This window comes from Sander lucioperca, chromosome 24 (assembly GCF_008315115.2).
Source record: "Sander lucioperca isolate FBNREF2018 chromosome 24, SLUC_FBN_1.2, whole genome shotgun sequence".
Taxonomy (NCBI): domain Eukaryota; kingdom Metazoa; phylum Chordata; class Actinopteri; order Perciformes; family Percidae; genus Sander; species Sander lucioperca.
In genome coordinates this window covers 13,378,455-13,403,457 of record NC_050196.1, presented here as the reverse complement: position 1 = coordinate 13,403,457, position 25,003 = coordinate 13,378,455, and the positions used below count along the sequence as shown (strand labels likewise).

Genomic DNA, 25,003 nt, shown 5'->3' with positions numbered 1-25,003 from the left:
TTGTCACCAAACACAAAAGGAAACAAGGGGAGCGTCATGATCCTCTTTTGAAAAACATGGTCTATTCATCAAACACAGTTAAGATATGGTAACATGTTAAGCAAACTGATCAATAATTTCATTTGAAATCCACTTCAAATGCCAAGTAAAGCTTCACCTTTTACGTAACTCTCCAAGTATCTTAAGCAATAAATCTCAAGCAATAAATCAGCTTTATTAAAGATAGATATTGTGCTTCAAGGCAGATATAGCTAGTATAGACCATAGCCTGCGCTGCGCATAATACTGACTTTTTTAGAAAATAAAGATATGATGAAATGAGTAAATTGTAATGCTGATAGTAAATGATCATGCCAAAGCCATGTTTTGCAACAACCAAAACTCCACCACCCTGCGTATGCAAACATTGACACACATGCACACAGTTACCTAACTTGTCAACCCACACACACATTTCACTATAAAAGTGCAGGTTCAGCTCCTGCACAGCCACAGCTCTCCTCCCCAGGTTCCACATCAGAGGACCTCATCAGGACCGCACAGCATGGAGCTTTTCACCAAAACTCTGTTCCTGTGCTTAGCACTAGCCCTCACTAATGGAGCACCTGTGTGAGTATTAATGAACTCTTTATCTATCGTTAAATGAATTAACACACACAATTTGTCATTCAGGTCAGGATGTGCTAGTACTAATCCTGATCTCAAGATCCTTCACTGCTGACATCATGTGCATGTTTCAAGAGCTTTTCCAATCCTTAAAAAAAAGAGCTCTGTGTGTGTCTTTATATATATATATACACACACACATATATATATATATATATATATAGCTTTATTTAATAAAAAAAAAAAAAGCAAACTAAAACAATAACCCTGTAAATGGTTCCTGCTTGTCAGGTCAACTTTTGAGTTTGTATTTGATGTTTTGTTGTTGCATTGGTTTACATTAACCTGTATGGTGTTCCCGTAATTTTGTCCAGCCTCTGTAACTGATTTGGATCATTCCTACTTTTCCTAACAGTGACTTTTCCAAGTCACTGTTTATTCATTTCGTTTTGCTCATTTACAAAGTTCACCAGTTGGATCGATTGAACAAATACAAGAGTGCAAAGTTATCATATTACCTTGGTGGTGTGATCCCCCCCCCCCCTATCATCATGACAAAAGGATTTTTTGGAAATGAAATGTAACGTGGTGGAAAAATAAGGATCTTTTTTATCATCCACAGGCAGCCACAAGATGCAGCAGTAAACGGTGGGTTGTTACCACTCTCACTGTTTTATCATTGAAGGACTGCTTCATTCACAGCCTACATCATAAATCATGTAATGTAGCCTAGTCGATTTTTTACACTATAGTCTTATGTGAAAAGAACAACACGAGAAATGTATTAGAAAGATATCAGCCATATTTTAAACATATTTGCAGATTCCAAGGTGCCTTCAGGTTTGTTAGATTAGAAAGTAATGTATGCACTAGGCCTATTTAAAAATTAAAATATTATTTGTTCAACTAGGAAGCCTTTTATAGAAAATAAACTTTTTTTTAGATCATGATAATTTAAATTAATGTAGGCCTATCTGAAAACTTTTCAGACACACTTTTTGAATCACTGTTTTAATAAACATTAAAATCATACCTTGCTTTTCTCACTTGTTTGAAGATGTTTTCACGGGTTTAAAAATGCATGCACGGACGCAAAAAGAAATATATAAACCGAACCGGACCCGGACCCGCGCAGAACCGAGAAATGTCGGACACGAACCTGACCCGCACCCGGGTGACACAGACCCGATCGGCACCGATTTGACAGTTGATTGCTATGAACACGTTAGCGTTCATTTGAAAGTATAGGCCTAATAAGTTGTCAAAACAAAAACTTTGTGTCTTACCTTATAGTCTATACGTCAGTAGCCTTCTCCCTGTGCCTGACCATCCTCATCGCCAAGAAAGTTGGTCAAATCCATTCAGGTTTTCTGTTATTCCTCTCTTGCTGATTGAAACACCATGGTTAATCCACTCCTTATTTCAGTTTGAAAGCCCACTTGCTGTCGCGTAGAAGTATCTTGACAAACGCTTTGCAGTTTTATTGCATATAGCATAAATATACTTCGGCTGTTTGCCCCTTTGAAATAAAATAACTCATTGCTAGAGCTGCTAATTACTAATTTGCTCTCTGACCCTTCACCTCAAGAGCACGTCGCTCGCGCACGTCATTCACCTTGTGGCCACAGCTGCACTTTGAACACACGCACGCACGCACGCACGCACGCACACACACACACACACACACACACACACACACACACACACACACACACACACACACACATGACACATCTGTCATGATAAGCCTGTCTGATCTTACATAATGTTAAACAGACCAGGTTCTAGGGTTCAGGTCTGTTAAACAAGCTGTTCTGTCTGATGATTCACATTTTCTGTATTTTCCCTTATTTCAGTTGCACTATTGATAACAACAGTTATTATCTCCACGTTTAGCTGCTGCTCTTCCAGACCGGTGTGCAGGTATTGAGTTTGATGCCATTACTCCTGACGAGAAAGGAAACATGTTATTCTTCAAAGGTGTGGAATTTTTTTTTTTTTTTTATAAAGATCAATGGACTTTATTTTCTAATGGGTTTATTTGAGCTCCATTGTATGTATTTTCCCAAATGGAAGAGGCCTATATACTTATGGCAGTGTAACGAAACAGATGTTTTCCCTTCAGGTAGCCACTTGTGGACGGGTTACCGTGGTCCAGCTCAGCCCTCCAATGAGTCCTTCAAGGAGCTTGATGACTTGCATAACATCGGCCATGTTGATGCTGCCTTCCGCATGCACAACCCAGAGAACCCGGACGATCACGATCACATCTATTTCTTCCAGGTATGATCCACAGATTTCAGTTTAATTTGTAATGTGATTCTGTTAAAAAATTCAGATTCAGAGCTACCTAAACTTTTTTCTGATGTAATCTCTCCAGGATGACAAAATGTTCAGCTATTACAACCATACCCTGGAGGACGGGTATCCAAAAGAGATCCAGGAGGACTTCCCAGGGATCCCCACTCATCTGGATGCTGCTGTGGAGTGTCCCAAAGGAGAATGCATAGCTGACTCAGTTCTGTTCTTCAAGGGTATGTTGGCACGTTAGTTAGATGTAACTTATCTGAATTGCACTAATGCAACATGCTTAACAGGTAGTCTAGCAAATATAGAATTTAAGCATATTAATCCATGTTGCAGGTTATGGATATACATTAGTGTCAAACTATTTGGTATATAATTAGGCTACCGTAAATAAATGAGCACATGGTGCTGCTAATTGGTAACTCAAACTAACAATTTACCCCCACAGGAAATGATGTGCACGTTTATGATGTTAGCACAAAGACAGTGAAGACCAAGACATGGTCCCACCTGCCTGTCTGCACCTCTGCTACACGCTGGCTGGAGCACTACTACTGTTTCCATGGACACAACTTCACCAGGTTCCACCCGGTATCCGGAGAGGTGAGTGGTGACTACCCCAAGGACGCCCGCAGGTACTTCATGACGTGCCCCAACTTTGGTGAGTTCATCCAGAAAAGAACAGTCCATTTGGTTCAAATTATTTTGCACAAGAAATTGAAACGGATCTACAGTGTTTTAGGTAAACATGTATTTTTCTGTATTTGATGGCAGGTCATGGAGGTCATTATAAAGTCCGGAAATGCAGTGAGGCCAAAATAGATGCCATCGCCACTGATGATGCAGGCAAAAGTTATATATTTGCAGGTAAAGTAAAAAACTAAATAAGTAGCATTTAAAGGAATAGCTCAACTTTTTAGGAAATACAATATTCATTGTCTTGCTGCTAAACATGTCAAACAAACACAAGTCATATTTTTTCTTTGGCAAAGGTAGCTGTTTCCAACTGCTTCCAGTCTTTATGCTAAGCTAAGATAATCAGCTGTTGGCTAAAACATATCCTTAATGCAAATATATGAGAGTGTTAAACGTGTGGTATGCTAGCCGCAGCCGAGGTGGCGGGGGGGCCAATGTGATGTCAAAATGACGTAGATCTCGCTGGCACACCCAGATTTATAGCGTGCGACCAGAGATCGCACATCACTTTAATTTTTTCAGCGCCGCACGACAAAGCGAAACAGGAAGCCTGAATGAGCTCGAGGGTAACCGGATACCAGGACTCTCAGAGTGACTGCAAGTCTCTCTTGTAAACTTACTGGGTTAAGATAAGTTCTTTTAGGGTGAATGAAAGGCTTGATCCGATGAAGTAGGTCATCGAATCAGATTAAAGCATTGACGTCAATGCTGCTGCCAGTTCTGCTGTTGTTTACCTTTTTCTTCTTGTTCTAGTCCGTAGAAATAGCAAAGTCGATAGCCTTTCCTCATTAGCGCCACCTCTGTTCAGGACAAGACTGCAACTAGTGTCGCGACCACCACACGGGAGTATAAACAGTTACGGTGCTCTCATTTCGGTACAAACGTGAAAAAGTGTATCTCCCAATATGTCAAAATATTCCTTTTCCTTTGATAATTATTTTGCTTGCTGTAAAACTTTCATTAAGACTTCAGTTCAATCTGCTCAGGCCCCATCTACATGCGTCTGGACACCCATCGTGACGGACTTCACGCCTTTCCAATCACCAAGGCGTGGAAGGAGGTGACCAGCGGAGTGGATGCTGTTTTTTTCTACACTAACAAAATCTACTTGATTAAGGTAGACCTTGAAGTAACCAGTAAAAAATCTTGAAAAACTGCAACCCATCTATCTATCTGTGTTGAAGTTAAATACCTCTTCTTCTGCCAAACACCTGTAGGGTGATCAGGTTTACATCTATAAAACAGCTGCTCACTACACCCTGATTGAAGGCTACCCTAAAACCCTGAAGGAGGAGCTAGGCATTGAAGGACATGTGGACGCTGCTTTTGTCTGTCCCAATGAACATACAGTTCATGTAATCCAAGGTAAGATTACGGAGTGCTTTTTCCTCAATTTTTGGGTTGAACTTGTTTTGAATATTAACAAAACTCGAAATATGGCTAGGCAGAAAAAGTTTGATGAAAATAAAAATAGGCCTAGTATAAGCTTTGTGTTATGTGCAAACATCTTTACAAACGTTTCTTCCAACAGGACAGACAATGCGCGCCGTTGACCTTACCGCCACACCCAGGGCCGAGACCCAGGTTGTGCCCATGCCCTTGTCCGACATCGATGCAGCTCGGTGCAGTGCAGAAGGAATTCATTTGTTTAAGGGCTCGCAGTATTACAACTATGAAAGCCCCATGATGCTGGCTTTGAGCAAAATCGCCCCTGTGCCTCAAAATATTACCAAAGCAATGATAGGATGTGAGGAATAGGAGTCAGGGATGACAGAATGCTTCCCAGTCATCTGCTTATTAGTGCATCAAACTCTTCATTCTATCTATCACTATCTTTTATAGGCTTGCGGTATGGAATCAAAATCACTTTTTAAATGGAGAGTAAATTAATAAGATTTTTTGAAAAAATCCTCCTCCCATGCATGGTGGAATTTGAGTTGTTTGATGAATAAAATGTTGAAAACTACACACTGGAGTGTAAGTCAGTCTGTCAAGTTCAGTGATTATTATGTCAACAATTTATGATGTCTTTATTATAAAAATAAAATGTATTATTGGTTTGATATTTTCAGGTTGCAGATGTGAAACTGAGACTGAACAATTAGGAAGAACAAAATCCAAAAGAAACGTTTTAAGTGATGACAGAGTTTGGCCACTAGAGGACCTACTGTACAAATGAATGTGTTTCACCAGAGTCATGAGGTGATCAGATTCACTGTTAACCTGAATCAGCTTCAGTAACAGAGTCTTGACGCAGACATAGACTCAATCAATGTATGAAGAAGCAGGCGTTTTTTCTTAAACATGCCGATTGTGACTTTTTTACCTAAATATTTCCAGGTTGCAAAACTATCTGTATGTCTAAGCCCTAATGGGACGACTGATGTCACACTAAAAGGGCACTTGTGTAGTCTAAATGCCTATTTTATAAGTGCACATTTGTAAAGAGACAGCCGTATGTCCAGCCACAATGTCTGGCAGCTGTTCCCCTGTAGTATCTATCAATTTATTTCTAGCAACGAGTTGCAGGTGTAGTAAAATGTCTGCAGGCAGGTGTGAAGCTCTACATCAATGGATGCATTTAGAGAAATTGCTTGTGGCCAAAACGTTATTTTGTTGCAATAAGGCTGGATCAGAAAACCAACTTAACACAGACATGCTTCCTTCAGCTATCAAGGTTGACCTTGATAGTGCTGCGTAAACCATAACAGGCTTCATAGTCGAGCAGACTGAGAGTGGAACACTTGTCCACCTGAGCCACCACAGAATCCCAGATACATTTGCTCCCAATCAAAACCAACCAAACATTTCTTGAAGTTCCCACCAAGAAAATAAAGTTTATTAATATTATTATTATTGCAGCTTTCATTTTCATTCATTTATTGTTTTGAACCAAACAAGCATTCAGCAATGGGGCTAATATATATATATATATATTTTTTTATAGGCAATATTGTTAGTTTTTAATAGATATTCTCTGCATTTTTGTCCTTGGTCTTTATATTCTGTCAAAAAGAAAGAAACAATCATTCTAATTCTAATGTCTATGTAAGTTCATGTTCATGTTCATTTTTGTAATCTCTGCAACATCAAAGTCAAGCTTTTCATTTCAACCATTAACAAGTCAAAATGTTTAAGGCCAAGATGTCTAAAGATGGTGGTTATTTGATTTAAGAGTCCTGTTCTCTGTTATTATTTCAATGTACAGTATTTACACAAACGGTTCATGCTCATGTTGGACCATATGGACATGTACGCAGCAGCCTGTAAGAGTCCAGAGGTCGGGACGGCATTAGCAGGCATTCAAGGCCTTTTCACTCCCTGGGAGAGGTTTTTGTTCAGCCAAAATCCCTGGGACTTTCAGCAAGCATAAAGGAAGTGCTGGCCTCAGCACAGCTTAATGGGCAAGGCCATGAGGACACACACACACACACACACACACACACACACACACACACACACACACACACACACACACACACGCACATAGAAACACCACCACACATACACACAAAAGCATAGCAGACAGTACAGTGTTTTCATAGCACACACATACAGCTGCCAGCTATCAAGTAATATTGATAAGTGGAGCTGCACTTTAAAATGCAATGTATTAAACATGCATTCTTTTATTGATTTCTTTTAATTTTGCTAACAAATTGACACTAGCCTAAGGTAGACATTAGAAAAAAAAAAGGTGTCCAAAATGAAAAGGATTTATCCTCTGCAGAGCATGAATCCGATCAATAAATTAAATTCCTATGGGTATATTAGAATTTGATATTTCTCATGGACAAGAATTCATTTTGGCTGAACAGTGGCACTACAGGAAAGGGCACAGGGTCACCAAAAACATTCATTTTCTGGGGACCATGAAAATCAGTCATTTTTTTCAGTATCTTGATTCAAGATGGAACTAATGTTGAATAAACAGACATTGTCATGTTTAGGCACTATCGATCTTGTATTTTTGCCCCACTAGCACAGCAGGCTGTTCTCATTTACTGTTCGTACTTATACTTAATAAAATAAATGCACTATTGAATTTGTATATAACCCACGTAATTGTGAGCCAGGACATGCAGGGCTGCCTCGGAGGAAAACAGGCGACGTAAAGAGAGACAATTTCCACGTTGGGAGGAGGTTTCGAATCGATGGATGGGTCAAATAAACACAGAACTTTTACCCAGGAGACCACTGTTTGTATCCTGTGTGAAAGCAAAAATCAATATGGACTTAATTTAACTTTTGTTGCCTAACTTATGTACTTAACTAATGCCACGTACATAAGTTTTGTAACAAACGTATTCATTTGAACCCAAACCACCTGCACAGGTTCTGCACTGCAGTAGCTAGGGCAGGCGCGCTGATCGCTCGTGTTGCTGGGCATTTGTAGAATAACGCACGAAAAAGTGTGCAAAACATTTCATAAGATATCACACGAACGTTGCATGATGATATGTTGAGCGCAGCTCAGTGATAAAAGTGGCAAATTTAACACTTGAAATTCTTAGTTCTTTTTTTTTTAAATTTTGGGGTCCTTGATTTCAGACAAAAGAAGGAAAAAAGAGGGAGAGAATCCAAAAAGAAAACACGAACCATGACAGAAAACAGGTATGGTACAAAAAGTTTATTCAGTAACAGTTCTGTAAACATCTGAGGTAAATGAACATTTACATCAACATGTTCTTTAACAAAAGGTTTAGACGCAAGGCACTTCTCTTTAAAGACAGTCGTTTTACAACGGGAGTAATAGCAGGGGTTGTTCTTCATTTCTAACACGCGGGAGTCTGTGTCCCTGCATAGGGGCGCCATGAAAATCCCATCACACAACCTCTGTTTTCCATTGCAGGATTTTTATTCCATGGTGTAAAAGTTGGAATAGCCAAAAGTCTCTCAATCAATATTTCAGGACAAAAAAAGAACAATCACTTTAGATTAATTTCTTGTCCATTCCAAGTCTAATGTCATAGTGTTATTTCCATAAATAAACAAAAATATGTTAATATCCCTCCTCCAAGGACACACTTTTTCTCTTCTATTTATAATATCTTCATAACCTCATAACAGTGGTCTATAACTATCTAATTGTGCAAATCTGTATCTACATATCCAAAGTACTATGAACAGCTTGGAACAACAAGGTTATGAAAACATTTCAGCAATTGAAATGAGTCAAATGAACCTTGTTCTCTTTTAGAGAACAAGATCAACATAATATATTTTTAAGTGGAAGTGTCCTTTCCCAGATTCATGAAAGGCTTGGTAAACTGATCTTGTGGTTGGATTCATGATTTTTAGGTTCAGGGGTGAGGTTCCCAAGCATAGCTCTTTAGAAATTCCATCACTGTATTGTGATATCTTTGGCACAAATATCTTTGGTTTGTTAAATATCTTTGGTTAAATCTTACACATCACAGCTAATAACTTCTTTCCTAAAAATAGATTATGTTCTTCAGCTGCCATAGTGTGCTGAAGTTGTTTATTGGCACCTAAGTTTGATCAGAGAAATGTAAACATTAGACAGTCAGCAAACAGCTTAGATTCAGTCTATGGTTCATCCTTTCTTTAGAACATTTGTTGTACTAAAAATGTACCAATATTTCAATTTAAGTGCTTTTTTTACTGCATCTTGCCTCTCATGTGTCACCTCATGTTACATTTGGTTTATAAAAGTGAAATGGTTGCATTCATGGCAAGTTAGAAATAATACATTTTCAAATTAAAAGTTCTAAAAATGCCCTTTGACACGCTGTGCTAAAAGCCCTGTAATCACAAACTTTATGTTCATACTCAAATTAAAGCATAGCTTCATAGCACAACTGAGATGAGGACCACACAGTGATCAAATGTGACAGACATCTTTCACAGCAGACATTTTGTCAGTGCAGGAAAGCACAGGGGGAACAAATACCATTAATGATGGCTCTGTTTCATTTGAGTATTTCAATTAGCCATGACAGTGAGTCACACAATGCATGTCCCTGGGACTGGAACACCTGAATAAAATGCAATAATTAAAGCCGGAGTAGGCAGTTTTTTTATGGCCTCATTGGGCAAATATTCCACAATAACCTTTCAGAATATTGTTATTTGAGTAGTCTGAGAGAAAACTAGACTTCTGAATCTCCTCTTGGCTCTGTTTTCAGGCTTTAGAAATGACGCCGTCATAGGAAACAGTTTGGAAAAGGGCAGGTACTTTCAAAAAATATCTGGCAGGCGATTGGATGAAACATCTGTCAATCAAACTCTTGCCAAAGCCAGTCCAGAGAAGAGCAAATATATCTTTTCCATCGAGAAAAGCCTTCAGTGCCGTTCTTTGCTCTTCTTTCAATGACTAAATACTCTCCAGTTCTGATATAACTGATGCTATTGCAGCAACTATGCTAACCTCTTTAAGAGCAACCACTGTTGTTTTGAACAAACAGCCACCTCTCCGTGTAGTCGGGTAAACTAAACCACGCCCGTAGCTGCCAGTAGCTCCTCACAGGACGCTGATTGGTCCAAACGGGACACAAACGCATTACTTGAAGCTTGACAAGATTAATTTTTCTGCAAAGCAACCCAATAAAAGGAAGACAGACAGGGGTGTAGAGCTGCCGGAGCGCACCGGAAAGTTGTCATATTGACATTTAAGGTGTTTTGATTGATTCACGACATCAACTGCAAATTCATTGAGCAACATGCAGGAAAACAATTCCACCTTAAATCATTTATTTCAGCGGCACAATGAATGAAATTATTTTTGTTCTCGGTAATGGGCTACAATAGCACTATAGAGAGTCTAAAAGAGAGTCTGACAATAAACACTAAGACGTGTCAATATCGGCGAAGCGTTTCAGAGCTCGAGAGACAGTGTTGCTTATAGTTTAGCCTTCTGCTAACCGTAGCCAAAGGTTTATGGCTGCGGTTAATTCAAGTTTTTGTTTATGTAGCTAGCTAGAGCCTCAAATCACAGTATCACCAAAGGGCTTTACAAAGAAAACAGGACGGGAATTCTCATAGAATTGCCGCTATATAACAACATCGGGATCCTAATCACGCTCGGGATGGTTGAAATGAATGACTCATACTCATACTATATGAAGGGAGGGGCTGACTTTTTGCTTGTTGTCTAAAACATTGAGGAGACACTTAGCTTTGCTAAGCATAAAGACGTTGAGGATACCAGTTTTGACAATGTGCAATAATTAACTTAGTTAATAATGTGTAATAAACATACAATATGCACTCAACATTAGCAATTTAGAAGTTAGCGTCAATGCTAATTCTGAGCTTAATGTACTTGGCCATGGCTATTATACCCAAATGTTTTAACTAATTATTGAGCTCATACACATGTTCCAAGTTGCCATGAATGCAGATGAGCAGCATTCCCAGTATATTGATTTATTTGTACGATATGTGACCATTTTAGAGTCAAATATTAATCGAGGCACTCTAAGATCTGACTCATGCAGCATGACAGTCTTTTTCTGAGGAGAATGAACCCAGGATAATATCACAGGTTAGTTACCTGATGGTACAACATTTGACCAGACCTGGACAAGACTACAAAAACAATGAAGACTGTGAGATGTGGTGGAAAGCTTCAGAAAAAGTGAGTAAGTGGACCTTGAGTTAAGATTATTTTATCTACAAACTACAAAAACAACATTTTGTTTATATCGAAATGTAAACATATTAAATCAGACTTTTCTTTACTTTCATTTGGTTATTTTGGTTATGTGTTCAAATGCTACTTCAGGCACATGTGATATAATCTAGCACTTTTCTAGTAGTCTAGTAGTACTATTTCAAGTATAATCAACTAATATTCTGCTCAGAGAGAAACACAAAGATATACAAACCCAAAACGCGGTTCGCCCCAAACCACTCTCCTTTGTTGACTTGCTAATAATGTGCATTTTTATTCCTGAATGAAAACATTAATAATTTGATTTGATAAATTAAAGCTGTTGGGAAGTGAATTTATATCAGCCATTTTCTGTATTTTTTTTTTTTTTTTTTGGCAGGAATTAATGAGAAGAACAGGAAAAATGAACATTCCTATGTGGGATGTCTGTTAAGAACTGACAAAGAAATAAAAGTTAGCACTTTTTTTGTTGATCATATTGCTTTCTTTTTGTTCAAAAAATCTAAAAAGCTACTGTGTAATCTACAGCTAGTCTAGAAAATTAACTTAGAGTCCGCCTATACAGAACAGCTAGGGGGAACTCGACAGTTCTGTAACACACTGCAAACACAAGCATCAGAAAGAAGGGGTACTGATTTTTATGCTCTGTTCAAGCTGCAGAGCTTAAATTGCTTTAAATGTTGTTTAAGCCCTTGGTTGTGTACTATTATTATTTTAAATTCCCTAAAGTCTTCTAACATTGGATTTTTTTTAATTTATTTTTTTGCATAAAGTGACCTGTGGAGCCAATGTCAGAAAACGCTAAAGCACTTTTGATTTTCTAGGTAAAAGTCGCTATAAATTGCAGCTTGACCAGAAACTAACTTTTTCTTAAATGTAGGTAGTTCTGTATAACATCCTGTGGTGCCTATCAATACTATTAATCATGATATATTTACATATTTATATACTTTATATAGTTTACCCTGATGTAACTGCAGAGATGTCATTTTGTAAACACTGAAACAAGATTAAGGTACCCAAACACACACACACACACACACACACACACACACACACACACACACAGAGCCTGTGAAGCCTAAGGACTATGTCTCAGGGTGGGACTGCTTTATCGCTCTCTTCCCGCTCTGTCCTAACGTCAGTGCATCCCTCTCTTCATTGAAACTACAGGCTGGGTGAGCGCCGTGCACACAGACAGACAGATACGACACACTGGACTGTTCAGCTCCATCATCACGTCACAAGAGAAATAAAAATAAAGAAACAAAAGTGCAAACCTCTCCTCTGATGTCTCCCAGCAAAGAAATGAAAGATAGATGAAAATAAAAGAATATGGCATTACTGCCTCTACGCTCCCAAACTCATTAGTTAGTCCAATCATAGTAATCATCATCATCATCATTATCATCATCATCATCATCATCATCATCATCATCACTATAACCTTTACGTATTTGTGTCTGTGCTGGCTATATGTGTGTGTGTGTGTGTAAGTATGTGTATGTAAGTGTTTGTGATTCCCATTTCATGGGCCTTTATACCTCCCCTGTCCAACCTCTCCAAAGAAATGTGAGACTAGGGCCAGTACAGTAAGTGGCAGCCATTTTGGCGCTTAATTTCTCTCTTTGTACCAAGCAACTAATCATTAAAAAAAACTAATGTAGATACTGTAATCTACTCTTTGGCAGCCATGTTGGAGATAATCCGCTGATTGTATTGTTTGAAGGAATAGTTACATTTTAGAAAATATGGTAGTTTGCGATTTTACCGAGAGTTGGATAAGAAGATTGATACCACTCTCATGTCTGTGCGCTAACTATGGAGCTAGAGTCGACTCCGATATGACTCCAGATGTGTTGCTAGGAGATTTCTGCAAAGCCCCTATGAGCTGATGTCTTACAAGTTGTGAAGCTCATGTCTGGCCAAACTCCCTACCTATCCTTACTTCTAGTTCATAATTCTGAGATTAAAATAAGCAGCCACCTCCAGCTGAATGTAGTAGTGTTTTGCATGTCTTCCATGCAAGCATGTCTTTTGCTGGAGGGCATGCTTGTGTGTGGTTTTATGCTGTTGTGCATATATGAAAAAAATTGCTCATGTAGATTTTCTGTGTACACAGCATGCATGCATGGTTGTGTAAATGTGTGAGTGTGTGTGTGTGTGTGTGTTTTAGCTACACTGCCAGGTCATCGGGGCGAGCTCGGACGCCGCTGCTCTTGCTGGCCCGACTTGGCTTCCGGATGTCTCTCGCAGCAGCAACAGGAGGCTGATGCATCTCCGCCCGGGTAACCACGGTGAAGTCGTCATGTGGGACCATACAAGGTGATGTGTTTTCCTCATCCACCGCTGCCTCCGCCGGTGCGAGGGTAGAGAGAGGGGTATGACGAGGAAGTGTAGGAAATGTGGAGTGTTGCTCCCCTTGAGGAAGCGGTGGGATGGTCTCCTCATGAGGAGAGGAAGAGGAGGAGGTAGGAAGAGAGGGTAGACGAGGAGGGTAGGAGGAGGACGAGGAGGAGGAGGTTTTTCTTTCCAGATTGTGGCGCTCCAGTGCCATGTTGCTCCAGTTCTGCTCCATCGTCATCAGCTGCCCGTGGCTCCCAACACGCACTTTCTCACCATAAAAAGAAGTGGGTTGGGCCTCCAAAAGGAAGTCGTCTGCATGGAACGCTGAGCCGTCCATCTTGTGTGTGGCGAGCACAGAGGCAGGAGAGGCTTCGGTTGGACCGTAGGCTCCTCCCTCTGCTGCTCCACCCGACACGTTCACGCTGGCATACGCCGGCAAACAGTCGAGCACTGACGCAGAGGTCTGCTCAGGAATCGTCTCCGCGTCTCCAGGCTCGTCTCCGCCCGGCAGCAGCGACTCACTGTCGCGTACAAACTCATTGCTGACCCCCTGCTTGACTTTCTTCCAGCCCAGGTGGTAGATCTCCAGCAAGTTGAGGACCAGAGAGACACAGGCAACCACCAGCATGAAGATGATGAAGATTGTCTTTTCAGTGGGCCTGCGACAGAAGACGAACAAAATCAAATTTAATTCACAAATGTATTCATAGAAAATGTGTCAAGAAATAGTATAACAAAGGAAATATTACATAATTTTACACACATCATTTTTGATATTCATGTTAAAAAGTAATCCACAAGGAATGTGCACTTGCATGTATTAATTGCCCACCGTCCCTTATTCATCATTCTTATAATACTAACTAGTTAAATAGCTTACTGCCAAACTAGCTCTGCACTGGAATGAATAGTGCATATGCAAGATCCTTTTTACAAATTCTTGCTTTAAAACGATACAGCTGGAGACATTAATTTTTTAACAAACTCATAGAGCTCATGTTAGCTCAATTAGCTAGAAAGCTATAGCTGATGAAATGTACAGTTGTCATTTAAGCTGGCAAAATTGATGTTTGTCAGCTTGAAATCAAAAGCCTGATTTTGTCTACTTCTGTGTGAAATCGAGGACCGATTGTTTCAAACGTTCCAAAGGATTTTCGAGAGGTAAATCTGCGACCGCCAATGTGGTGTGCAGAACAGAAAGCTCGATACGTGTAGCAACAGTAACTAAGGGGGACGGGACTTAGCCATTGGTCAATTCAAGTAAATGTATGGAGTAATATGAAAACCTTTTGGTGGAGTGGAAAAGTTGGTTCTGAATTGCAAATGAACAAACACACAAACATAAATCCTACTCTCTAACCTGGAGATGAAGCAGTCCACAGTATTGGGGCAGGGCCAGCGGCCACATTTATAGAGCGGCCTCAGGTGGAAGCCGTAGAGGAAGTACTGTCCCAGGATGAAGCCCACCTCAAACAGAGTCTTGAAGATGATGTTGAAGATGTAGGTCCTCAACAACGCCCCGCGGATCCGGATCTTCCCATGCTCATCACGAATTGGTGGCTTCTCCTTCTTCCCGCCTCCTCCTCTTCCTCCATCACCGACTCCGTTGTGATAGAGAGGGTCGTGGTCCTCCTGTTGCCGTGCGGCCTTCCTGAGCTCCTCCTCCCTTTCCCTCCTCTTCTCCTCCATGCGGACAATGTGCAGCACATGGCCCAAGTAGATGAGAGTGGGCGTGGAGACAAAGATGATCTGCAGCACCCAGAAGCGGATGTGGGAGATGGGGAAGGCCTCGTCGTAGCAGACGTTCTCGCAACCGGGCTGCTGCGTGTTACAAGTAAAGTCAGACTGCTCATCACCCCAAACCTCTTCAGCTGCTGCGCCCAGCACCAAGATACGGAAGATGAAGAGGACGGTCAGCCAAACCTGGGGAGGAAGGATGGAAGGATTAAAAAACAGAGATAGATGGAGAAGGTCAGATATTTTAAGCATATCTGGGCGTGCCTGGTATGGTTAAAGTTAAGGAATAAGGTGTCTCCACAGTGTCACTGGTCACCCTTACAGTAAACTGTCAAAAAGTCTCAATGGCTTTGCTTGCCCCTGTTGCCCAATGAGATCTTTGAAACGGACCGAGCAGCATGGTCAAATATTCTAAATGGTGGGTATTTAGGGCTTTTGTGAGAAGAAAGGGGTAAACTTAATGTGATATCATTATATATTTATCAAGGTAATTAATAGTCAATCAGTCACCTTTCCAATTACAGTGGAGTGTTCTTGAGCATTCTCCAGCAGCCGCCCTAGAAAGCTCCAGTCCCCCATGCTTCACTCGATTTTCTAGCCTGGAGAGGAAAACAACAGTCTGTTAAGAAGAACACATGAAGCCCTAGTGAGGAGTGGCAAAACCAAAGGAGAAGCAGGAGACCAGAGATGAACAGACATACACAGAAGGTAGAGGGAATGAAAATTTGTTACATATTTTTCCTCATGAAAAGACCAAAACCAATGCATTAGTTCGTCTCTCAATACTTTTCAACTTCTCTACTCTGTCTGTGTCACTCTGCCCTGAGCCCAGCGGTCCCTACTGAAGATTTCAAAAATATTTTTTTACTGTTAAAAAAGGCTCAGTCATTTTGTTTAAACAGCTGGGCATTGTAGTTTTTAGCAAATATCTCTCAAATGAGAATAAAAAATGCATTTGTTTGGAACTATTTTCAGCGGTGGACTAATACACATTTGGGATACTGGTACTTATTACAGCAACAGAATGGGATTGACTCAAAATAAACTAGAGTTGCATGTTCATTGTTGGTTGATGATAGGTCCCTATTTACCGAAAAGCAACAATAGTTAACAACAAATTAGTTCAAGAACCCTTTTTTCACCGGCTTTACCACTATACCGAAAACCCTTTCAGTACTACAACAGACCAGGATCCAACTTAAATGTCTATTCCAGGTTTTGAGATCAGACAACTAAAGTCATAATAAGAAAAGGGAATGCAGACTTACTAAAATATTGTTGTATTGTCAGTGATAAATCCATCGACCAGAGATCAGAAGAAAAACTATATCTGGAAAAGAGAGACAAAATGTAACTTTATACGTCATTTTTCAAATAGAAATCACACAAAATTCTCATTTACAGTCACATTTCACATACATTGATTAAACCTTGTTCTTTTTAAGCCACTGAAATAATATTGAAACCAGAGAGAATAAAAATTTGAGATCTGCATGGAGTCAATTTATCTTACCATACAACCAAATACCATATCGACTTATGTTTAGTGACTTTTGTCGACTAAAATTAAGACTGCACTAAAATCTGCATGCATTCATGCATCATAAAATATAGGGAGGACAAAATGGTTGTGGGGCTTTTCTGAGGAAGTTGACCTACAGAACATACCTATAAAGACAGAATAAAACTGCATCCATGCGTGCACATCTGTATGTCACTCTCTGCAAATGTATGTGTATTTATGTAACGGAAATTGATATGTGCATGCCTCTCTTACTTTGTCCACATTTACATTTGCTTGCAAACGTGCATGTATTTGTGTGTACTTGTCTATGTGTGTGTGTGTGTGTGTGTGTGTGTGTGTGTGTGTTTGTGTATCGCAGAGCTGGCTGGCTAGTAGACAATGGCTGGCCATCTGTGGGAAGTGAATGAGTGGATAACAGGTTGTCCCAGTTGAATGCTGGACTCATCACATCCCAGGAATGCTGAGGAGGGCAAATGTTTGCCTGGGATCGACTGATATGTACAGACACGCAAATACACACACACACACACACACACAAAGTTACAGTATCACACACTACTCTACTGCTGATGTGAAGCCATTGACAACTTATTTTATTTCTAATATGAAAGTCAAAACCCAAGACTTCTATCTAAATTATCCTCACAAGAAGTAAATCAGCAGTCTGAAAAAGCACTGAAAATTCATAAAGGAAATGTAATAGTCTTAATGAAGTTCTATTCTGTTACATTGGCCCTTTGATACAATAAAAGTTTAAAAAAAAGTTCCAAAATCCACCTTCACAAATTTGTACATCTCTGTTAAATTAAAGTCCACAAACATTCAGTGACTTTTCCAAACCCTACAGCTGAATGAAAAGAGAATAATAGTCTCATGGACTAATTACTGTAATTGTCACTGTGACACCAATATACCAGAGGCATGTGTACATGTACATGATGTGTTGACGTGATGAAATACCATCTGTCAAGACAGACAATAGAGAAGCTGCCAGATGGACATTGTCCTGACTGGTGTGTGCTTTTGATGGATCAGAGGTCTTTGTGCTAAAACAGCCCAAACTGTTAACTCTAGGCCTGCTGCTTGCACCCTGAAAACCTTTTTAAGATATGCAGACAGTGGCAATGTTCACACGAAAGACAATTCTGTTTGTTATCCAGTTAATCAAGTAGCCTGATTTTGGTTAGATGCACATCCATAAACATTATAAATCAGATAGATTAACTTGTACACTTACTTCTGGGCAATACTTGGGTTACTGCATAAACAATGTTCTTAAAGAAATTATACTACACTCTGATCCACTGAGCAACAACATCTTAGGGTCACCCAGTGTGCGAGGATACACAGAAAGTGCACATACAGTAGTGTGTAATAGTGCATACAATGCCTAATGGTGAATAAAGGTGCATGAAGTGTGTAAAAGTGTAAAATAATATTTTGGTAACAATGCATAAATGTGTATAGGGGTGCATAAAGTGGCACAAGTATGATGCAATGATTAAAGAGAATGAATTAGTATAAAGATATGTAAAGGTGGATAACAATGTGCAATACCACAACTGTAAATAAAGATGCTACATGTATGTAAAAGTACATACCAGTGTGAAAAAGGGCATTTACAGATTTATAAATGTAGATAAAGATGTACGAGGGCACACCCTAATGGAAAGAGTCCAACAGGGTGTCCAAGTCTTGAGCCCCAAGAAAGTAGCATCCATTGTAAAAGCATCCCAGAATAAACTATAGAATATAAAAATCGTCGGTTTAACAAGAAACATTAGTTGTCCATTAGGAACACTGCTATTAAGTAGGTTGCGTACATATTCAAAATACAGTATTATGCTAAAAAATAATAAAATTAGAAATTCTGTACTATATTCTACATTCCGTTTTATAAATAAAAAATTGTAAAATAAAATTATGCTTTACCAATTTTGCTTGTTTGAATAACTGCAATAATGACTAAAAAGTTGCTCTTATACACTTAATGAGCCGCCTTAAGAGAATAGGATGGCTGACAATGGGGAGACAAGCATTTAAGGCTAATTGACATTGTAAAACACATCCTAATTTACCGTCCAGGTCCAGGTTTGATGTGTCTTTAATGATAATAGTAATTGTGATATCCAAAAGTCTTAAATCTCAGCAACAAATTAATTTTAAGGATTCTATGTTCCGTTTAACCAGAAACGTATTCTACATTTAATTCATTAAATAAATTGTCTTCCTGTCTGCCGTCTTTCCCACAGGGAATTGAACGCAGCATGAGAGGTGCTCATAATCCAGCAGGTGGAAGGATGATAATCCCTCCTCTTCCCTCCCACTCCAACCAACACCATCACTCCAGCATCTACCTGCTTACCGCTCTCCTCTGAAACACGTCTCCTTCCCGGCAGCGCGCTTCTTCCTTCACTTCTTCCCTTCTTCTTTCTTTTACTCCCACGGGTGGGCTCGAGGCGACCAAGAGAGGAGTAGGTGAGATTAATGGGAGGGAGAGAGACACGGAGAGAATTACAGAGAGAGAGAGAGAGAGAGAGAGAGAGAGAGAGAGAGAGAGGGAGAGTAAAAAAGACGCGAGGCTAGTCTAGTCTAAAAAAAAAGGGCGCGTGTGGAACCTGTCTCGCGAAGGCGAAGCGCAGTGGCTGCGTCCCGCGTGGCCAAGGCCATCCGCCACTGTCACACATTGGTGTCCCCGTGCATGGGGCGCACGAGGGGGGTGGTGGGGAAGGTATGTGCTTGTTTGCGCGCGCGCGAGTGTGTGTGTATGTGGATATATAGCAGGGGGCAGAGGCGACTCCATCACATCACTGACAAGCCAAATTTAAAACTGTTTAAAACTACTATTACTGTCGACTACTACTACTACTACTACTACTACTACTACTACTTTAAACAAGAAAAAAAGGATTTTCGCTGAGAATACATGTTTTTTTTATTTAAAGATTAGTATTAGCCTTATTACTGCTATAGTTGTAGGCTATAAGTGGCAAAGCTATTAGTAGCCTGGTTGTTCTATATAGCGTAGTTCTTATAGTTACATACATAATAGCAGTAGTTGGTTAGAAATACCTCATAATTAGCAGAGGCCCAATATCGTTGTACCAGAAATATGCGATATAGGTAAAAATGATGAAAATGAACAAAACATGGCATTCAACTAAATGCAAATAAATGATGAAGGATTTGCATAGCATTCAAGTTAGCATGTCTTGTATAATGTTACTTATGGTTACTTGTTATGTTGTCTACGCCAAACATTTCCGTAACTTTGTATTGTGTGAGTGTCTGTCCCTCAGAGCAGGGGAGGGAGGACCATGGACCTGTGAAAGGAGGTGCACTCACTGCTGGCTACCAGCAGAGGTCAACAGAGGTTCATACAGTAAATCACTTGATGCGTCAGTTGTAAATAAAAATACAGGGTGTTATTCTGTTCACTCCGTTTCTTTCCGTCAAAACAGTATATAACCGTTTTTTATGCCTTGATGAATCACATGGTTTAACGTATTGTATGTTTCTGACTGTATGAGTCTATTTTCTGTGATGCAGGTGTATGTTTGAGATTGTACCTCCAAGTTATTTGCAACAAAGTTATCACAGAGTTAGTAAGTTTAGTTTTCCCAAACACGAGCATTATTATTATTATTATTACTGTTATTATTTATATTATTATTGTCATGTAATTATTAACTCAAAATATTAGACTAACACACAATTGAGATTAAGCTGTATTGGTAGATAAAGTAGGAATTGGTGGGTGCATTTATATTCAATGAGCTGAAAAGTATTGTCAATCAAATACAATCTCAGACAATATCATGTAAAAAATACAGTTTTGAGTTGTTGACACTGATTCCATCCTCTCCACCCTGAGAATGTTACATTAGGTATCATAGAAAATGTTCACTTTTTGAGTTGTATTTACACATGTTTTGGGTCATTCACAGGTGTGCCACTTGTAATTATTCAGCTTTTAAGTCTTTGGAAAGTGTTTCTTCTGCATGTATTGTCCACCTTGTTGCTGCTTCCTCAGGTTGAGACAAGAAACTTCTGGTTTGTCTTATTCTGCATCCTCTCTCTGCTGGATTTTCTGCATGTTCTCCTCTCCTTCTGACCACCGAGACTCCTGAGAAAGAAGAAGTTATACGTGGACTTAAGGACTTTCTGCATTTTGATAATCCAGATGAAGGATAAAGGACTCCACATTTTAATTAATCACCTGACTGTCTGACTGATTAAAACCTCTACCTAGTGACAGCCTTGGCAACAAGATATGCAAGTTCAGCCATGTTAAGGACCATGCAGATAGAGGAGGCAGTGGCCATGAAAACAGTGAAGATGGTTTTCTCGGTGGGGCGTGAGATGAAGCAGTCCACCAGGTTTGGACACGGCCACTGATCACACTGCACCAGCCGTGGCATCTGGAAGCCATCGTATACCACGTATAGGGCATACCTGGAGAGACAAAGACACATACTGTGTGGAGATAGGCAGCATGGTATGATTATACCAAAGCAGCAATATGGCAGACACACATCAAATCAGAGTTGCAGATCATACATGAAGCCTCCTTCAAACAGTAGCCTGAACACCAGGCTGCAGGCGTACGTCCACCAGAGGGCACCAGCTATAGGGAGTCTCCGTCTCTTTAGAGTCTCCAAATCTTCATCGTGGTCTTTGTTGCTACGGAAACCAGCCCTACCAGAACCCTGTAACACAACATGACAAGATAAAACTAGAAAAGACACAACAACATGTATGATATAACAAGACAAGACAACAGAAGACAAGAGGTGACATGACAAGACAACACATGACAAGACAAAAGATAATATGACAAGATGAAGCAGGACATGACAATAAACACACAAGACATGAAACAATATAAGATAAGGTATGACGTGAAAGAACAGCATAAGACATTATATGACATGACACGGCATGACCAGAAAAGACATAAAGCATGAAGACATAAAACAAGCCATGACATGAAAAGATAACGCAAGCCGTTACATGACAAGATATGACGGCATGACCAGAATAGACATGTTGCATAAAACAAGCCATGACATGATAAAGTAAGACAAGCCATAACATGATAAAGCATGACATCACAAGATAAAGCAAGAGAAGACATGATAAACCATGACATGATATACTAAAGCATGACATGACAAAATACACGACATGACCAGAAAAGACATGAAGTATGAATAGATAAATAAAGCCATGACCTGACAACAGAAGGCATGACAAGACTTGTTAAAGCAAGACAAGCCATGACAAGATAAAGCATGACATGATAAAGTAAAACATAACATGACAAGATAAAGCAAGACAAGCCATGACATCGTAAAGCATGACATGACAAGATAAAGCATGACAATATAAAGCAAGACAAGCCATGACATGACAATGACATTATAAAGCATGACATGATATGCTAAAGCATGACATGACAAAATAAAGCACAACATGACAAGAGAAAATAGGAAAGACAAGATGACAAGATAAAACAAGACATGATAAAAGACATATGACGAACCAAGACTTTATATCACATGCCATGATACAAGATAAAACATGACCAGAAAAGAGATTGCAGGAGATGACAGAACAAGACAAAACAAAACATGACAAGACAACCCATGACAGGACAAGACCAGGATGGCAGACAGATTAAACAGTACACACACCTGTAGGAGCCTCTTCTTATCGCTGTGGTTCCGATAGGCCACATACATTGCAACCAGGAGCGCCGGTGTGGAGACAAAGACAAGCTGAAGACACCATAGACGGATGTGGGAGACAGGGAAGAACTGATCATAGCAGACGTTTTCACAGCCCGGCTGAAAACAGAGACAGACATACAGATTGTTGCAACAGTGAAAACATAACACGTTAGATGCTTTATGTTGTACTTACACACAGGTAAATTACATCTTGATGACATGACATCCCATATACCAAGGGGACAAGACATGAAAATGGATATATCATATTTACATAATGATTTTACTGACTGGGTGCACTACCTGTAGTGTGTTACAAGTGAAGTCAGACTGCTCGTCCCCCCAGACGCTCTCAGCAGCAACAACCAGCACCATGACCCGGAAAATAAACAGCACCGAGAGCCAGACTTTACCCAGGCTGGTGGAGTGACGGTTTGCCCCGACTATCTGAGCGTACAGAACAGGCCAAGACATCCTGGGGAAACAGTCAGAAACATATCAATGAGAATACAATAATATGATAGCCTACTAGTTGCCAGTATAAAAGTGGATCTGTGTACCACGTTTGTTTTCTTTGAACTATACATCTGACAGCAACACAGATGGAAATTCAGAAGAAAGGCAGTGGCAAAAGATGAAAGCAGAGACAGGCGATGAAACAAAAGTGAAGTTTGAAATAAGAAGAGGATGAAAAGGAATGAAAGTGAGAGGAGGAGAGAAGGCTCAGTGCCAAATTCATGTGAACTGATGAACCTCTCTGCCCACTGTGGACTTTTCTGAACTGAGCCCATTCAACTAAAAACACACTGAACACACTGTACAGACCCACACTACTACAGTCCTCACTGAGCATCACCATTCAACCATTGATTGATTTATCAATTTAGTGATTGATTGTACTAATATACATAATATATGCATTAGTTTTTTTCTGAAAGCATACCTCATATTCTCAGAACTCTACACACAAATCCAAAAACACACACAAAAGGTAAAACACACACAAAAGGTAAAAACACAAAAACCAAACTAAATGAAAGTCAAGTTTGGTTGTACTCTCTGCCCAGCCTGCCTCATTGTTAGACCAAAGTGGCCCAGATCTCTTCACAGATTATGGCTCATCTTGGTCTTGCTCCTCTTACTGTACTCGCACTCCTCTTGCCTCTCTCCTATGTTGGCCAAAATAGAAGAGCTTTGGCCCTTTTATTGCTAAAGCTCGGATTGCTAATTGAACAATCGTGCAACATGTGTTTGCCCATGTGAGGAGTCAGAGCAGATAGTAGGAAATTTAAGTTTAATATTTTGAATGGCAGTGTGTTGCATGTGAGCAAAATATATTTTGAGAAGATTGTGCTAAATGTAGAGAATTGTGTGTAGTGTTTTGAAAAAAAGTGAACAGCAATCTGAGTATAAAGTAGGAATTGTGCGCTTATATTTTAGCAGATTTGGTTGATGGGGTTGGTACATGAGTTACAGGTTGTGGTCATTGGGTCTCAAGAAGAGTGTAAGTGTGTAAACAGTTGGGAAAAACTGTAAGACCAATTGTTTCCAGATGTAAATTGCGTCCTTACACACACACACACACACACACACACACACACACACACACACATACATATATATATATATATATATATATATATTATAAAACTAAAAAGTACTTTTCTCACCTTGTGTCTGCAGTCAAGTTGTTTGCAGGAAAATATTCCACATCGTCCTTTCTAGCACAAAAACAAACAAGTAAACAGCTCACTATCACATCACAACTGGCATCACTAAATTGAAGTAAAACTGAATGGAATCTGGGTCTAATAGCAAAACACAAACCTGCAGCTCCTCCTTCCTTTGCAAGAAATAAATGTCAAGTTAGCCAGAACAATATGAGGTGACTTCCTATGGGGACTTTCAAAATAAAACATCACAGTGACAAACCTGTTGCAATGTTTCGGAGCAAGTTTACATGAAGATAATATTTATAGAGAAGTGTAGCAAACAAAACTGTAAAGTGATTTAGATTTGATTTCAATGCACAGTCACCGATAAACCACTAACTTATCGGTGACAGTGTGCATTGAACTTAGATACTGTGTTGGTAACTCTGAGTGATGTACAAAATATGAAATGCTTTTGTGAGAGTTTTAGTGAATGATAAAAAAGGCTAGGGGCAAATCATGGACTTTGTGTGTAAAATCAGTGATGTGCTCCTTTAATTATGCCATGGTAACACTATAAATGGGACAGGATGTTTTCAAATGTTACACAACTTAAAATGTTCACCATCTGTTGTTCTTACAGGGTGCCCATGTTGCATTGGAGTGAGTGTGTGTGTGTGTGTGTGTGTGTGTGTGTGTGTGTGTGTGTGTGTGTGTGTGTGTGTGTGTGTGTGAGTGTGTGACTGCTCTCTGACTGTAACAGGAC

General features: G+C 39.7%; 2 protein-coding genes and 1 pseudogene across 5 annotated transcripts; 1 reads left to right on the top strand and 2 right to left on the bottom strand.

Moving 5' to 3' along the window:
* The first annotated feature begins 402 nt into the window (after positions 1-402).
* Positions 403-5,575, top strand: hpxb (hemopexin b). 2 transcript variants are annotated; one of them, XM_031291906.2, is made up of 10 exons: positions 403-609; positions 1,229-1,254; positions 2,503-2,586; positions 2,732-2,889; positions 2,987-3,140; positions 3,362-3,574; positions 3,688-3,780; positions 4,596-4,726; positions 4,827-4,974; positions 5,141-5,575. In XM_031291906.2, exons 1-10 carry the CDS (start codon positions 545-547, stop codon positions 5,365-5,367), a joined length of 1,299 nt encoding a protein of 432 aa, XP_031147766.1. In that variant the 5' UTR covers positions 403-544; the 3' UTR covers positions 5,368-5,575. The 2 variants fall into 2 exon arrangements, with proteins under 2 accessions (XP_031147766.1, XP_031147767.1); XM_031291907.2 differs by lacking the exon at positions 1,229-1,254 and having other exon boundaries at positions 482-609.
* A 5,189-nt stretch (positions 5,576-10,764) lies between these two features.
* Positions 10,765-19,540, bottom strand: LOC116044581 (gap junction alpha-3 protein-like). Of its 3 annotated transcripts, none has more exons than XM_035998586.1 (5): positions 19,211-19,540; positions 16,597-16,658; positions 15,839-15,927; positions 14,952-15,514; positions 10,765-14,250 (listed from the first exon to the last, which is right to left on the bottom strand). In XM_035998586.1, exons 3-5 carry the CDS (start codon positions 15,905-15,907, stop codon positions 13,422-13,424), a joined length of 1,461 nt encoding a protein of 486 aa, XP_035854479.1. In that variant the 5' UTR covers positions 15,908-15,927; positions 16,597-16,658; positions 19,211-19,540; the 3' UTR covers positions 10,765-13,421. The 3 variants fall into 3 exon arrangements, with proteins under 3 accessions (XP_035854479.1, XP_031147760.1, XP_035854480.1); XM_031291900.2 differs by having other exon boundaries at positions 19,219-19,540; XM_035998587.1 differs by lacking the exon at positions 19,211-19,540 and adding an exon at positions 18,932-19,121.
* Positions 19,541-19,770: 230 nt separating this feature from the next.
* LOC116044600 lies at positions 19,771-24,450 on the bottom strand (annotated as a pseudogene).
* Between the last annotated feature and the right edge of the window lie 553 nt (positions 24,451-25,003).

Bases quoted from the DNA above. Each gene is read 5' to 3' on its own strand.
- hpxb (XM_031291906.2), top strand. From the start codon at position 545: ATGGAGCTTTTCACCAAAACTCTGTTCCTGTGCTTAGCACTAGCCCTC. The intron at 610-1,228 runs GTGAGTATTAAT...TATCATCCACAG, and splicing joins CTCACTAATGGAGCACCTGT to GCAGCCACAAGATGCAGCAG. The intron at 3,781-4,595 runs GTAAAGTAAAAA...CAATCTGCTCAG, and splicing joins CAAAAGTTATATATTTGCAG to GCCCCATCTACATGCGTCTG.
- LOC116044581 (XM_035998586.1), bottom strand. From the start codon at position 15,907: ATGGGGGACTGGAGCTTTCTAGGGCGGCTGCTGGAGAATGCTCAAGAA. The intron at 15,515-15,838 runs GTGACTGATTGA...CTTCCTCCCCAG, and splicing joins ACTCCACTGTAATTGGAAAG to GTTTGGCTGACCGTCCTCTT. The intron at 14,251-14,951 runs GTTAGAGAGTAG...CTTCTGTCGCAG, and splicing joins GTGGACTGCTTCATCTCCAG to GCCCACTGAAAAGACAATCT.